Source organism: Malus sylvestris, chromosome 2 (genome assembly GCF_916048215.2).
Source record: "Malus sylvestris chromosome 2, drMalSylv7.2, whole genome shotgun sequence".
In the NCBI taxonomy this organism is placed as follows: Eukaryota; Viridiplantae; Streptophyta; class Magnoliopsida; order Rosales; family Rosaceae; genus Malus; species Malus sylvestris.
Window position 1 is genome coordinate 15,001,914 of NC_062261.1, and position 16,023 is coordinate 15,017,936.

Consider the following 16,023-nt stretch of genomic DNA (forward strand, 5'->3'; position numbering starts at 1 on the left):
GATCCTTCCAACCTTTCTGCAAGGAGGTGTCTTCCTCCACTTCTCCTGTTTCGGGTCGAAGCAGCTGGGTTGAGAGAAGTCTTATATTGATCAATGTTTTGATGATTAGCTCGCTCCTCATCAGGGATACCCATGTCGAAGGAAGGTGACCCTCCTTGTTGGGAGGCATCCATATGATGGTTGATGTCCACAGAGGTAACGAGTTCGCGTGTTTGAGTACGCCTAGTTTCGTGGAGCATCTCAAAGAGCTTCTCATACTGCTCCTGGAGGACCTCATTCTTCATTGCTATCTTGTTGTTTTGAGATTCTAGCTCATCGACTTTAGCTTGAAGAGCAACCATCTTTCCTTCCTTCTTTCGTTGCTTCACACTAGGTGCAAGAGGGGTGTCATTCTATGTGTTGTGGCTCCCTTCGCTCCCCATGTTGGAGAGGGATGCCTGGTCAAAAGAGAGTGTACGAATGGTGGGAACCAGCTTAACAAAGCTGAAGAAAGTGAGAATAAGTGTCGTTCCCACAGACGGCGCCAAATGTTGATGCACAAAATTAACGAAGACTTTGGTACAACAGAAAGTGTTAAGTTTGTGACCTTCGCTAGATTTCTCCGATCACTAGTATGGATAAGTATGTAAATGGATAGAGATAGAGAAGCAAACACAAGATATACGTGGTTCACCCAGATTGGCTACGTCAACAGAGTAGAGGAGTTCTCATTAATTGTGAAGGGTTTACACAAGTACATAGGTTCAAGCTCTCATTTAGTAAGTACAAGTGAATGATTTAGTACAAATGACATTAGGAAATATTGTGAGAGAATGATCTCTATTTATAGAAGAGAGTTTCTAGTTTCATTCTGACATTGACACGTGTCGTGTTGTGATTGACTTCTGATGTTGACATGTGTTGCGCTATGATTGGCTTCTGATGTCGACATGTGTCGCAATGTGATTGGCCTCCTAATTATAGGGAAACTTTTATGGGTCCTTGACGGTATAACATTGACCGGTGCTCAGTAATTTCGAGATTGGTCAAGCATGGTACAAACACAGAGTAAAGAAGTAAATTAGTAAAGAAGAAGACTACTAAATTGTAACCATTGTTTAAAATATCAATAATATCAGAAATATCGGTAGTCCAAAAACATGGAAATTTAGATGGAAATATCGGGATATTATCGATATCGATAAAAATTGAATAAAAACCACGGAAATTGTAAGAAAAACTTGGAAATTTTTATTGAAACTTTGGAGAATGTTTTTTTAGTCAATTATCTATTAGTTTATCAAAAAAATATTAGAAGGAAATGCATTACATGATGGATTTAACTGATTTAAGTTGATTATACAGCGAGCTGGCAAACACTGTGAGTGTAGAAAATATGTAGTCATTAATGAAAAAAAGATTAAACACACCATAATCATTTATATATAATGATTTACTACAATATTTTACACTTTATACATTGCATGGTAAGATACATGAGTGATTTAGTACCACATAAAGTTCCTATGAAATTCAAAATTTTCACTATCTTCATCATCTCTATGTGTAGAGTAAGTTTATTGTAAAGAGTATTCATCAAATGATAAATCCCCAAAATAGTTTTGCATGTAATTGTTAACATACCACTCATATAAATATAAATATTTTAGCATATTATCACTAAAACATAAGTGATATATGGTGGTTACGGTGCTGGATGAGTAAAATGGGAAGGGTTCAAATCCCCTCTATGTTTTTTTTCCCTATCGACATCGATATTTCCCTATCGACATCGATATTTTCCGATATTATCGTCGATATTTGTACGATATGTACATGGATATGTTCCGAAATATCCGTAATTCGAAAAAACCGAAATATCCTTGATATTTCGTCGATATTATCGATATTTCAAACTATAACTGTAACATTCATTATAATTTTAACAAATGAGAAATATCCGTAGGGTTTCTTTTTCCTATGCCTTTGTTCGATATATAGTTGGTCTTCACACTTTAGTGTCTCGACCTCTAATTTTTATTCACACTTTTGAGCAACAAACATCTAAACTAACTATTTAATTCTTAATCAACTGATTAACCACCACCACCACTCACAAAGTTAATTTATCTTCAATACCAAATGCATTGATTCCAAATGTAGGCTTCATGGTTCTGAATTCTGACCAGACACAGGAATCCCTACTTTGACTCGTACCTAAGCCTCCTGAATTATAATCAAGAAATTAACTAAAATTAAATTAACAAGAATCACTCACTCTCCTTAATATTATGTTTTAATAATATTCTTTTTCGTCTGTAAATGAGATGCTTTAAATTTGAATCTCGTTAATAATAAGTTCAATACAAATGTATTATGACTTATTCATTATTTAATTTAAACCAAATTTCTCATTCTTTTAATATAAAAATACATTGTTGTATTCAAAATTTCCAAACCACTCCATTCAATTTCCTTTCACTATTGGTTGTTTTCCTAAAAATATAATATCCATCAACTGAGATTCCCATGGAATATTGAAATACGTGGATCCTGTTTCATGGTGTCATCTAGGCCGTTGTTTATATGATATTGACATCTGAGAACCCCGGACAACTTGGAGACTTCTGCAGCACACATTTTCAGAATTTGATTGATATGTACTTCCTTTCTGGCATGTAAAAAGAAATTATTCGTTGCAAATATCCACGCAAAACCTTCTTACCCGTCTTTTCGTTTGAGTCTCGAAATCCAGATAATCTCTTAATCAATCCGCCCTTACAATTTAGAGGCGAGAGAAATGACTCTTTCGCATGTATTCCAATCGAGAATTGTTATTAGTATTTCAAAAATTATATTCTACATTTCAAATTTTTTATATTAAAAAAGAAAAATACACTTGTGAGGAAAGTAAAATGAGATTTTTGGATTGTCAATAACACTTTCCTTTCCAACCCTTGGGATAAAACCTAAAATCTTTAACTCAAAAACAGTTTTCTCGTCCAACCCTTCTAGGTTAAATGTTTAGCCTGAGATTATTAAAAAATGAATTTAAGATAATTTTTTTCTTAAAGTAACTTTAAAAAAAAATATTATGTAAACTATCTTAATTTAATTTTGCGAACATTTTACCTTGAAAAATCACTAAACTAACACCATGAAACTCGTGGAACACTACAAAAGAATATGAAACACATAAAAGAATTTTTTTAGTTACTTTAGCCGTTGGATTTGAATTTGGACCGTTAAATCTTTTTTTTTTTACCATTGGATTTGGATCATATTAGATCTTAGCCGTTGAATTTCATAAATTTATAAATATAAAACTAAAGAAAATACACATATATGGTGGGTCAACCCCACTAACCCAGGAGAATTATGACCAAAATTTGCCCCAGAAAATGAGCGTTGGGTTAAAACTCATATTTGGCCCAAGGGTTGGAGCAAGTTTGGGTAAGTTTAAAACATAAAATTTGAGTTTTACTCCAAGGGGTCTAAGACCAACTCCAACCCTTAGAGTAAAACTCAAATTTTAGGTTCTAAACCTACCCCAACTTCCTTCAACCCTTGGGCCAACTATGAGTTTTAACCCAAAATTCATTTTTGGTGCAAATTTAGCCCAGAATTCCTCTGGGTTAGTGGAATGACCCACCATATATATGTATTTTTTTTAGTTTTATATTTACAAATTCATTGAATTCAACGGTTAAAATCTAATATGATCAAATCTAACGGTCCAAATTTAAATCCAATGGCTAAAATAATTAAAAAAAATTATTTCATGTGTTTTGTATTCTTTCATAGTGCTTCACGAGTTTTTTGGTGTCGGTTTAGTGATTTTTTTCAATATTTATTAGAATCTAAATATTTTTAGGTTAAAATGTTCATAAAATTAAATTTGGATAGTTTACATAATTTTTTTTAAATTACCTTAAGAATCCTAAATTCATTCTTTAATGATCTTAGACTACAAATTTAATCCAGAAGGGTTGGAGCCGAAAACATATTTTTGAGTTAAAACCTAAATTTTCTGAGTTAAAAATTTTAGATTTTAACTTAAGGGTTGGAGATAGTCTAAAAATGTTTAATTTGATTTGCTACAACAACACGCACATACCTATAACTCCTAAGAGTTGTGCAATGTGTGCACCAAACCGACCTCTAAATTTATTCAAAACCGTAACCCGTGTTTATACTTTGGTCGGAGCCGAAAACCCCATGTTCTCACGAAGTCCTAAAATTGGGACAAACCCATACGAATGTGGACAGAAAGTCACGAATCACAAGCAATAGGAATTTAACAACGACAACATATGAGTTGGTCAAAGTCAAAGACTTCCTTGTTAGGGTCCCACACGCAAAGGGCCCTTCACTGTCCTCTCCTCTGCCACCCAAATCCCTCCTCCTCCTCCAATCCCTTGTATATGGAAATCAAGATGCCAAAGAACACCAAAAAGCCAATCTTTTTGTGCTCCATTCTTTTTGTGCTCCATTCCTTTTGCTTTGGAGAATAATATATTGGTTGAAAGAATTATCTTATATAGTTGGGGAGGAGCTTCATATATTCAACAAAACTTAGTTTTTGAAGCATAAAAAGTTATGAAACACATTAGTTCCTCCTCATCATTTCTACTAGTTTTGATGATGTTTCTAGTGTTTTCACAGTCCAGTGTTGTTGTTCTAGTTGAATGTAGAGGTCTTCTTGGTTCAGATGGGCGTAGAGGAGCCGACGTTGGACCGACAACAAGACCTTCGTTTTCGAGCTTTGCCAGGAAGATGAGGGACAAGGTTTTCGTCGGTTATCAGAAAATGTCTACGTTGGCTTCTGGACCTAGCAGAAGGGGCTCTGGCCATTAGATATAGTCATATGACTCGTATAATCTTCCCTTAGATTCATACTTTCAATGTTTTTCATGGCTTCCTTCATCTATTTTTGGCTGTGTGGTACATGTTATTCTTATGTATTTCTCAGAGCAACTGTAAAGAATATATAGTTTGGAACTAGATATGCATCAGCCTATGCATATATGATTGTAGCCTAAACCTATGTATATTTTCCGTTGATAGTGTACTTGAAGAGATGAAACGCAGTTCTTAGAAGCTAACGTAACTCTACCAAGTGACTTCTAACTCAAGTAATTAAGAGCATTTACTGTGCTAGCAAAAGAACGTAAAATCTCACATCTGGAATTTGAAGTTTCTACAGTATGTAATATCTTGGACCTTATCTGGACTCCTTTAATGCCCTTTAGTTAAAATTTTGTTATGTTTTTAAGTGAATTTAATTTGTTTCATTTAGTTTTATGTTTTCTTAGATTTGAAGAGTGAAGATGAAGAAAAAAGAAAAATGAGCACTTTTGTGATTGAAACGAGTTTGGCACGTTGGAAGCAGAGGCTGTTTGTGCGGATCAGCCAATTTGACGGAATAAACTGTACTTCCTCAGAGTGAACCAGCCGTTTAGCCTTATACCATTGGAAAGATATGGAAGTTAGCTTTCAGAGGAATTTTACGGTTCATGATTCCGAGTTTCCTAGACGATGTTATGAAGATTTTCGTACAAGACATCGGTCAGCCAAGTCTACGCGGAAGTTGCGCAGTCTGTTGGGTTTTTCAAGTCATAATTCAGTTGAAGCCCAAGATAGAACGTGTTGAGCTGACTTTAATCCTATTTCGAATGGGTTTGAAGTAATTACTTGGGAAGTTTACTTGCCACATCATTCAATTATGCAATACAAAAGATATCACAAGACCTAATTATGTTTGGACTTGTCTACCATATAAGGAGGGCTTTTGGGAACGTGCTTTTGGGGGTTTCTTAGGGGATTCTCTGCGACATTTTGGAGAATCCAACCATCTTTCTAAGTTTTTCATGTTCTTAAAAATTTTAATTATGTTTTCTTATTCTATGAGTAACTAAATTCTTTTTCTAGGGTTATGCCCTAGCATGCAAGTTTATGGTTTTTAATGTTATTCATTGGATTTCTAGCTTCTTTTAGATGAATGTTTAATCACTGTTTGAATTGTTACTTTTTGTTTGAGTTCTTTGATTGATCACCTTAGGACTTTGCATCTAGTAAGATTGGAAGATGAATTTGAGGCTGAACTAGCAATATAATTCAATTAGCTGCTTGTGGTTAAGTGTGGTCTTGACAAGGAATAATGGTTTGCTTGGTTTCTAGAGCACAAAGAGTCCTACTTGTTAAATTTATGCCTTAATCAGGATAGACTACATGTTATGATATACGACCTCTGCCTGAATTAGGAGAGAATCATACTATGGTCTAACGTGTCTGATAAGGACTTAGATACGGGACTTATCATCTAAAGAATCGAAAGATCCATTGAATGCATTGAAACCTAAACTAGATTGCTAGTGGTTGATTCCGAATCCCTAGATTTTCATCACTTGCCTTAAAACACAATGTTTTCTTCTCTTTAATTTTTGTTTTAATTTAAGGTTCTGTTTTTGTTCGTTTATAAAATCATCACAACAAACTCTTCACATCTTTAATTGATTTATTAATTAAGATCGAGTCTAGTTCGTTGTTTGGGTTTATATTTTATATTTTTGGGTTTGTGTCTTTAATATAATTAGATTTGGTTTAGTTTATGAAATTGGAGATTGAAGACACAAACCAAAAAATATAAAATATAAACCCAAACATCGAACTAGACTCGATCTTAATTAATAAATCAATCAAACATGTGAAGAGTTTGTTGTGATGATTTTATAAACGAACAAAAACAGAACCTTAAATTAAAACTAAAATTAAAGAGAAGAAAACGTTGTGTTTTAAGGCAAGTGATGAAAATCTAGGGATTCAGAATCAACCACAAGCAATCTAGTTTAGGTTTCAATGCATTCAACGGATCTTTTGATTCTTTAGATGATAATTCCCGTATCCAAGTCCTTGTCAGACACGTTAGACCATAGTTTTCCTTAAGTGAATGATTCTCTCCTAGTTCAAGCAAAAGTCGTATATTCTAACATGCAATCTATCCTAGTTAAGGCATAAATTTAACAAGTAGGACTCTTTACGCTCTAGAAAACAAGGAAACCAAGCAAACCATTATTCTTTGTCAAGCAATAATGTAATTTACCACACTTAACCACAAGAAGCTAATTGAATTATATTGCTAGTTCAACCTCAAATTCATCTTCCAATCTTACTAGATGCAAAGTCCTAAGGTGATCAATCAAATAACTCAAACAAAAAGTAACAATTCAAACAGTGATTAAGCATTCATCTAAAAGAAGCTAGAAATCCAATGAATAACATTAAAAACCATAAACATCCATGCTAGGGCTAACCCTAGAAAAAAAATTTTAGTTACTCATAGAATAAGAAAACATAATTAAAAATTTTAAGAACATGAAAATCTTAGGAAAGATGGTTGGCGGCTGCTGCTCTTCTTCCTCCAAAATGTCTCAGAGAATCCCCAAAATCACGTTCCCAAAGGCCCTCCTTATATGACAAGTCCTAACATAATTAGGTCTTGTGACATCTTGTATTGCATAATTGAATGATGCGGCAAGTAAACTTCCCAAATAATTACTTCAAAACTATTCGAAATAGGATTAAAGTCAGCTCAACACGTTCTATCTTGGGCTTTGGGCTTCGACTGAATTATGACTTGAAAAACCCAACAGACACCCAACAGACTTTGCAACTTCCGCGTAGACTTGGCTGACCGACGTCTTGTACGAAAATCTTCGTAACATCGTCTAGGAAACTCGGAATCACGAACCGTAAAATTCCTCTGAAAGCTAACTTCCATATCTTTCCAATGGTATAAGGCTCAACAGCTGGTTCACTCTTAGGAAGTACAATTTATTCCGTCAAATTGGCTGATCCGCACAAACAGCCTCTGCTTCCAACGGGCCAAACTTGTTTCAATCGCAAAAGTGCTCCTTCTTCTTCTTTTTTCATCTTCACTCTTCAAATCTAAGAAAAACATAAAACTAAATGAAACAAACTAAATTCACGAAAAACATAACAAAAATCTAACTAAAGGGCATTAAAATGTATGCAATATTGGTCATATCACATTTCTGCCATCAGATAGAGTTCCTCTATAGACGTTCCCAAAGCCACTTTCACCTATCAGCAATCTTGTGTCAAAGTTGTTCGTTGCTTGCGGAAGTGCATCAAAAGATAACATCTACCCAAGATTTAGATAAGTCACAGGGGAGCCAGTAATCCTTCCCTCACTCAACCTGCTATGGTACTAGCTCCTCCAAATGTAGGGGTTGGTGATCATTCCGAAGTTTCAACACGCTTTGCCTTTCTGTATTTCATACCAAACAATAGACCTGGCATTCGTGTCGTGTTTTCCGTGTTCGTGTCGTTTTCGTGTCATATCTGATATCTTAACGGGTCGGGTCGGGTCGTGTAACACCCGTTAAAATAAACGGGTAAAATGACCCGACTTGAAATCAACCCAATAATATTAACAGCTAATATGACCCAACCTGTTACCCGTTAAGGAAAATATATTTTAAACCAATAAATAATCAAATAAAAAAAACATAATACTAAATAAGTATATACATACCATATTGTGACATCCAACTACTATTCTTTTCCCTGATAGTTCTCATTTACACCTTTCCTGGAATTATACAACTAATGTTTTTTTCCCTAATAATCCTCATTTGTAACTTGGGCATATCAATTAGAGTAGTTAAAATTATAACAAACAAAGATAAAGAGCTCATTTTACAGTAATATGTGTACCAACATCAACAAAAACACTATAAAACAATAGTGGAGCATAATTGAGATTTCGCTTGCCAAAACGAAAAAGAAAACAAACTTACAATAATTTGGGATTGAAAACGAAAACAAACTTACAATAATTCAGTCTTCAATCCTGAGGTCCTACTGCTGAAAGAACCAAATCTCAATGTGAGGTTTCTGCAATTTCCTAAAAAATACAAATAAAAGTAAAAACCCTAGTCAGAAAAGTAACCAAGCTGCGAGCTTTCTAAGAAACTCAGATGACAAAATCAACATCATATTAGATAATACATTGCACTGATTATAAGGCTTCATTATCACATTTAGTACCAATAACATGATTAAAATATGATATTGAAACCTGCAAAGAGATTGCTTAACAACTAATGGCAGAGAAGAGGGGAAGGGGTTAAGAGTATGTGGGCTTCTGAGAGAACATGGAATTGGACATAGGGGCGGAAAGGCTAATCAAACCTAAACAAAACTTTGGAGACCCCACAGGGTTGGTCTCCTCAGTCTCCTCCGCTTGTAGATCCGGCACCATCAAATTTTTCCCCAGTTTTCGCCATTCTATATCCCAGATATCCAGCCAAAACCCACACGTACCTGGTATTGCAACAGAGCCCCACCGTTAGTCACCGTTGGATAAGCTCGGGCAGTCACGCAGCAGCAGTCAAGAATCTCTCCTACACTCACCAGTGTTCATCATTGCTCAGTTAGAGAAGCTCACTGCTGCTTCACCGTTGGTCGTCGTTGGGACTGAAACTTATTCTGGCCTTTTCGCGCAGCCCCTCCTTGGTCACCACTGGAGAAGCTCAGGTCACCAGTGGTCGCCGTTTCTCTGTGAGAACAGCTCGCCGTTGCTCGTCGTCGGTCGTCGTTGGGACTTGAGACCTCCACAGGCCTTGTCGCGCACGCGGCGCCTTTCGTACTCACGCTGAACCCTCCTTTCTCGAAAGGGATTAGGGCTTTTGTTTTGATCAAATGGTCAAATTGGAGAAAAATGGAATAGACAAGGGGTTTTTTCGTTCAGAAAAGTTCTAATAATACAAATGAAATAGAATCCAATGGTACAAATTTACTTTCATTTATTTTTATAGATCAAAATTTAACCGTTGATTGTTGTTTACATTTACGCTTCATTTTTTTCATCATATTTTATTTTTTTGGATTTTCTTTTATGAAAACATGATCTATTAGAGGATGTAGGAAGATGAACGGTTTTGATTGTTGATATTATATTCAGAGTTTTACGGTTAGTGTAAATATTGCTTGATGTTTATAAAGTTTTTACAAACTATGACATTGACTCATATTTCAGTTAACCGTAAATATCGAAACGTGATATTAAAGATCTGAACCATTCATCTTCTTACATTCGCCAGATGATCATGTTTTCAAAAAAGAAAATTTTAAAAATGAAATTCAGTAAGAAGAATAAAGTATAAATGACAATCGACGGTTAAATATAAATTTAAAGTTTATGGATTATAACGTTGGATTTCGAAGTTGACCTCTTCATGAAAGTTGTAAAGCTTGTCACTATGAGTGATTGTATATTTTTTTTTACACTTTTTACACTTCTACAATAATTATTATTAATTTTATTAATTTTGCCCTCAAATAAAAACATTATTCATGAGGGTTTGGAGGATTTTAAAAATCTAAACGATAATGTAAGTGTAACAATTATCTACTCGTGGAGGAATAATGATGAATCACGAGTGTTTATATATTCATTCACATTTTTTATATTTGTATGTATGTCTTCTTAGTTCTTGTCTATACAAATATTATACTAGTTTATTTTAATTTTGGACAATAACATGTTAAGTAAAATTTATCTTAGTAATTATAATAGGAACTCTCATAATAAAATAAATAATGACTAAAACTTTTTTTTTAACTTATATAGAATAATAATACAAAACTATATATTTGATATAGAATATATTGTATATATTAATATGGTTATTGTATTTTATAATAAATTTTTTATTATTAAACTTTAAAATTATTATAATAATTTTTTTCTTAACAGGTCGAAACGGGTTACATACGTGTATACCCGTTTAAGAACCTGTTATTAACGGGTTACCTGATAATGACCCGATTAGTTATCGTGTTGATCCGAAACCCGTTATTTTCGTGTCGTGCCAGAAACGGCCGGGTCTACCAAACAAGATTCCAATTACCAAAATGCAGATAAGAGACAGGCCTTCAAGAACCAAACCAACCAGAACAACAACATTTGTGTTCTTCGACTCTTCATATTTGGAACTGGTGCTGATTCCTCCATTGTTTCCAAGATTTCCAGTCCATTTAGAAAGGAATTTTTAGTTTTGGTTTCTGCATTAGGACCTATGCTGATGCTAATGAGTTCAGACTCATTAGACTCTATCACGAAATCATAGTAGTAAGGCAACATGTTATAAAATCAGGTTATGTTGAATATAGTGGATGGGCCACTACTATTATTGTCCATTACTTTGGCAGTCCGGTAAACTGAACCTAGGGAAATAAAATCATTAGCAGCAGCAACAAAACCATCAGATTCCAAGTCACCGTAGTTAGGCATCAATGAGGGTCCGGCTTCCTTTTCAGAGTTTGAATTCGACATATGAAGATCATCGGGATCCTAGTTTCATGATAGTTTGTTATCAAGTAGTCCGAGTTCTTGACCTCCAACATTCACCCTGTAAATTGTATGTAGAACTAAAGGGGAACTACTTGTGTAATTCTCAGGGCTGAAATTTGCAGTGGCAAGGAAGATTTCAATGGCATTTACAAATGCAAAAGACAGTCCATGACGCGTGAAGTATATTCTAAATGAGCCAGGATCAATGCCAAGAAAAACTCCTATATCATAGAATTGCTACTACTATTTTAGCAATGAAATTGTTCAACAGCGTGAATGCAGAATTCAAATATCAGGAGAAGCCGAAACATAATAAAAAGCAGTGGATAGATTACTCGAGCTCCTAGTAGGATTGTTACCTGATAACTCTTTCTGTATGGTAAAGATTCGAATCATTCGATAATGTAGCTGGCAACTGGCTGCCGCCATTGACAAAGCTGCTCGCCTTTGAGTATAAGAAATCATCTGCAGTGAACGCTTGGTTATTGAGGTTGCATTAGCATTTGACCCACTATTGATGAAGTACTTATCTAGGAGCTCAAAAGCTCAAGAGACAGAGTGGAGGAGAAAAACAAGCACAGAAAATAGAGGGATACGGGTTTTACCGGCACCAAGATTTTCCATGAAAATTTGATGGAGTTGCTGAATTTTGCAAGTTTTTAGCCTATGGAATTCCTATCCGAGTGACCATGGAAATTATGGAAGTATGAAGACTAAGAACAGAAAAAAGTGGTTGTGGACTACATTTCCTACAATATTATGACCCTACCTGAATAAATAATAAATTAGAATTGAACACAAAAACGAAAATTAAAAACTAAAAATGAAATGGTGATCCAACGGGGTTGTGAAAATGCTTGTAAATGAAGCTATACTAATGTCAAACCAAAGTAGCACAACTTAATCAGGTTTATAACTTCATTATCTGAAATTAGCATAACAAGAATTGAATGGGAAAATACTTCTGTAAAATGGATTTCAATGGCCATCAGCTGTTCTGGGCGCATCATCCTCCTCCAGAGGGAAGCTACTAGAAGAAGAAGAGGCAAATGCTGAAATTGGGTAATGCCAACTTCATAAGGTGACAAATAAAAGGAGAAAAAAAAAAAGAACATAGCAGGTATGAAAGCTAAATCTTTACGTGGCTTAGCCACATTGGTTACGGCGAATGTTAGCTATACAATCAAATTCAAATCACTTTTTCTACAATTTAGATTAGTTTTCAAAATTCAGGATTAAGTTTAGTAAGTCTGCTTTTTTTTAATACATAGAATATTTATTTACACTATTACTAAGTTAAGTCTCACAATTGACAACTTATAATTATTTGATTCAAATTCGTGTTTGATGATAATCGACATTTACGAACGATTAGACCCGCCTGTGGCTGTAAACTTACTTTTGAAAGTTCTAGAACCAGCAACTTTAGCCGCACAATGATGAAAAGCCCTTTTCCAGGCCCATTCAGAGTCAGAACCTACACACCAATCATCCCTCCACAAAAACTGCTCAAAACTCTCAGCAAAGCGGTTTCATACTTTCCAGTAATTTGATTAGCCCACGGTTTCACCTCCTTCCCAATTTCCTCGTCACTTGTTATTTTCGTGAAATTTTTTAATGTATCAGAACACAAATTACTACACGTGGAGCACCTTGAATTATGCAACACAAAAAAAATTTCTTGTCATTCTCCTTCAATTGCTGTATATAAACACATACAGAGCCCATCCAAAATCGAAACAAAAAGCAAACTACTTCCAACCCAAGTCGTTTAAGAGCGTTTATCTCTGTATCCGATGTCTTCTGTTCGAATCCCCGTTTCACAGTATGGATCCACCGCCAACTCAAACCACAACGGAAGAAAGATCCAACCTTTGATGGTGGTGGGGCAGATGAAGCCGGTAAAGCCGAGCCGGAGCGACGAGGTGTTGTCACCCGATGAACAGCTCAAGATCGCCGAGCAGGTAAGGGCCCAGTTCGACTCTGCCGCCCCAAAGCGACCCATCAAGCCGAGCCGGAGCGACCCCGATTCAAACCCGGTTCCCTACTTCGTCGTCGACCAACAACCCACCATTCCTGAGCTGGACAAGTTTCGTTCTCTCGAGTCCCAATCCGCTGCTGTTATACTCTCAGCGCAGGGAGATCCCACGGTGGAAGATGAGTTTGTGGATACAGAGTACTACAAGGAACTCAATTCCATCGACAAACAGCATCACACGGTAACATCTCTTACTTTTTTGGGAAATTCTGAAATGATTCGTTTTTCAAATCATCTATATCTAATCGATATATATGTTGTAAATATTGGAATTTAATTTCTGATAATTTTTAGTTAATTTTCCTCTTACTTTTTGAGTTAATATATCCTTTGGTTTGATGAGTTCATGAATTTAATTTGGTTTGGTTTTGATTTGAATTGGATTAAATTGTTCAGACCGGAACTGGGTTCATAAGAGCGGTGAGAGAAGAGGGCAGTGAAGCTGATGGGCTCCATCTTCATCTACCTGAAAGTCATGCGAGAGTGGGATCGAAGATCAAAAGCAACCCTGCAACAAATGATTGGACTCCAAGGAACGATGACGATGACGATGACGCGTGGATTTAGATCCTTAATTACCTACTTAATTAATTATCCTTTGTTAATGTAATTTTGTAATGAATTAAGAAGAAGATCACTATGTTACATGTATAGTGATCATGTTCAAGAAGTGCATTGCCGTCCCATGTAATTTTGTGTGCCGTGTTCGTAATGGATCGTGTTATTTTTAATTCTAGCACCGAGTTTTGGATCTATTTTTCTCTTTTGGATATATTTAAAAATTAAGGCGACGGCGACATGAAACCAAGAAAAAAGAATAGGACAGGAAACCAACCTAACGAGATTTAAAAAATAGTTTAATAGAGTTATAAATTTGTGAAGTTTGATAATGTTTTGATGGACATTCATACACTAAAAATTCATTAAATATAGGAAACAACAGTACAATTTACAAAGGGTATTCGAGAACACCTACCCATATAGGAAACAACAATACGGAATCCCGACAAATTTATCAAAATCATTCAGTTTTAGTACTACGATATAGTGATATTTCTTTTTACTTGTAAAAGAGGTTTTAAGTTTGATTCTCGCCAACGCGAATTTGAACCGATTATTACTAATTCATTGTGAGGCTTAACCCAATCTCTTATCTCTTAGTATAGATAACAAAAAAAAAAAATCGAATAAGAAGTGAATGTATTTGGATTACTATAAACTCTTTTAAATTCTAATTGAATATGGTTTTTTTTATTTTTTATTTTTATAGATTTTATTAACTCTTTTAAAGTTTGATTGAACACACATATTTTTTGTTTCAAAATTTATTCTCCATATTTTGTTTCAAAATTGTCTTAGGGTGAAGTGGATACAGATAAGGTCATCTCCAACCAAAGAAGGGTCAGAGGACTCCTTTTATCCTTATAGTCCTCTAAGAACTTAATATTTTAATGAACAGTGACATGTCATATTTCTTACTATCTCCAACCAAGGGGCCAAAGGGCCATAGGCCAAACATATTCCTATGACAAAAAACCATCTCCAACTGAGGGGGCCAAAGGGCCATAGGCCAAACATAATTTATTATTTTAATTGAATTAATATGGTTACTAAAATTAAACTACCTCAATAATTTTCGAGATGGAATCTCAATAATTTTACGTCTCGAATTTCGAGTGCCACGTGTCGATATGTGTTCAACTTTGCAGATTTCTTGTCGATATGGAATCTCAATATCTCTTTCAATTCAATATCTTTCAATTCAAGTTTGCAATGAATTCCAACTTTGGATCCTTTTCGGATTCCAAATGGGGGTCCTTATCCAATTCCGAATTAGAAGAAAAATGGGCGCATATGAGATGAGAAGATGAGGAGTCTGATGAAGAAGATGAAGCATGACGCAACACATCATATATGGTAGCCATGGTTGGGGTCATGGCGTGTGAGCCAACTGAGGAACAACCTCAATAAGGTGGCTCTGTTACTGGTCGCTCTTACAAACCACGAAACAGAAAGATGGCGCATGACAATCTGATGAACAGCTACTTCAACCCCAACTTGGTGTACACAGAAGAAGATTTCAGATGTCGCTTCTGGATGATGCGTCATGTCTTCGAGCGTTTACTTTATGATGTCCAACATGTCAATCTATACTTTCGACAGAAGCTGGACAGAGCAGGCCGCCTTGGTTTTTCACCGAATGGCAAAAAGGCTTTAGCGGAAGATCGACAAAGCCAACTATTGTATTAGAGGCAGTTGCCTCGTTTGACACATGGATCTGGTATGCTTTCTTTAGAGTCTCAGGATCCCAAAATGACATTACAGTTCTTAGGCGTTCACCTCTCTTTAATAACCAGACGGAGGGTAAATTACCTCAACTTGACTACTATATTAACGATTGTCAGTACAATATGGGGTATTACTTGCCAGATGACATCTACCCAAAGTGGACAACACTTGTACAAGCAATTCCAAACCATATGAATGATGCCCAAAGGTGGTTTACCTTACACCAAGATGCATACCAGAAAGATGTTGAGAGAGCTTCTGGTATTCTACAAGCACGGTGGAAGATCGTCAAGGAACCGGCAAGAGGGTGGAGTCGAAATAAATTGAACTCCATCAT

The 16,023-nt window shown here is 35.5% G+C and overlaps 1 protein-coding gene, 1 long non-coding RNA gene and 1 pseudogene across 2 annotated transcripts; 2 read left to right on the forward strand and 1 right to left on the reverse strand.

Moving 5' to 3' along the window:
• The first annotated feature begins 4,333 nt into the window (after nt 1-4,333).
• LOC126604520 (uncharacterized) lies at nt 4,334-6,118 on the forward strand. Its single transcript, XR_007616675.1, has 2 exons — nt 4,334-5,184; nt 5,279-6,118. It is a non-coding gene; the product is annotated as an uncharacterized LOC126604520 (long non-coding RNA).
• A 1,814-nt stretch (nt 6,119-7,932) lies between these two features.
• On the reverse strand, nt 7,933-11,983 carry LOC126601539 (probable receptor-like protein kinase At2g23200; annotated as a pseudogene).
• Nucleotides 11,984-12,866: 883 nt separating this feature from the next.
• LOC126604499 (uncharacterized) lies at nt 12,867-14,133 on the forward strand. Its single transcript, XM_050271776.1, has 2 exons — nt 12,867-13,578; nt 13,794-14,133. Exons 1-2 carry the CDS (start codon nt 13,156-13,158, stop codon nt 13,962-13,964), a joined length of 594 nt encoding a protein of 197 aa, XP_050127733.1. The 5' UTR covers nt 12,867-13,155; the 3' UTR covers nt 13,965-14,133.
• Nucleotides 14,134-16,023: the final 1,890 nt, after the last annotated feature.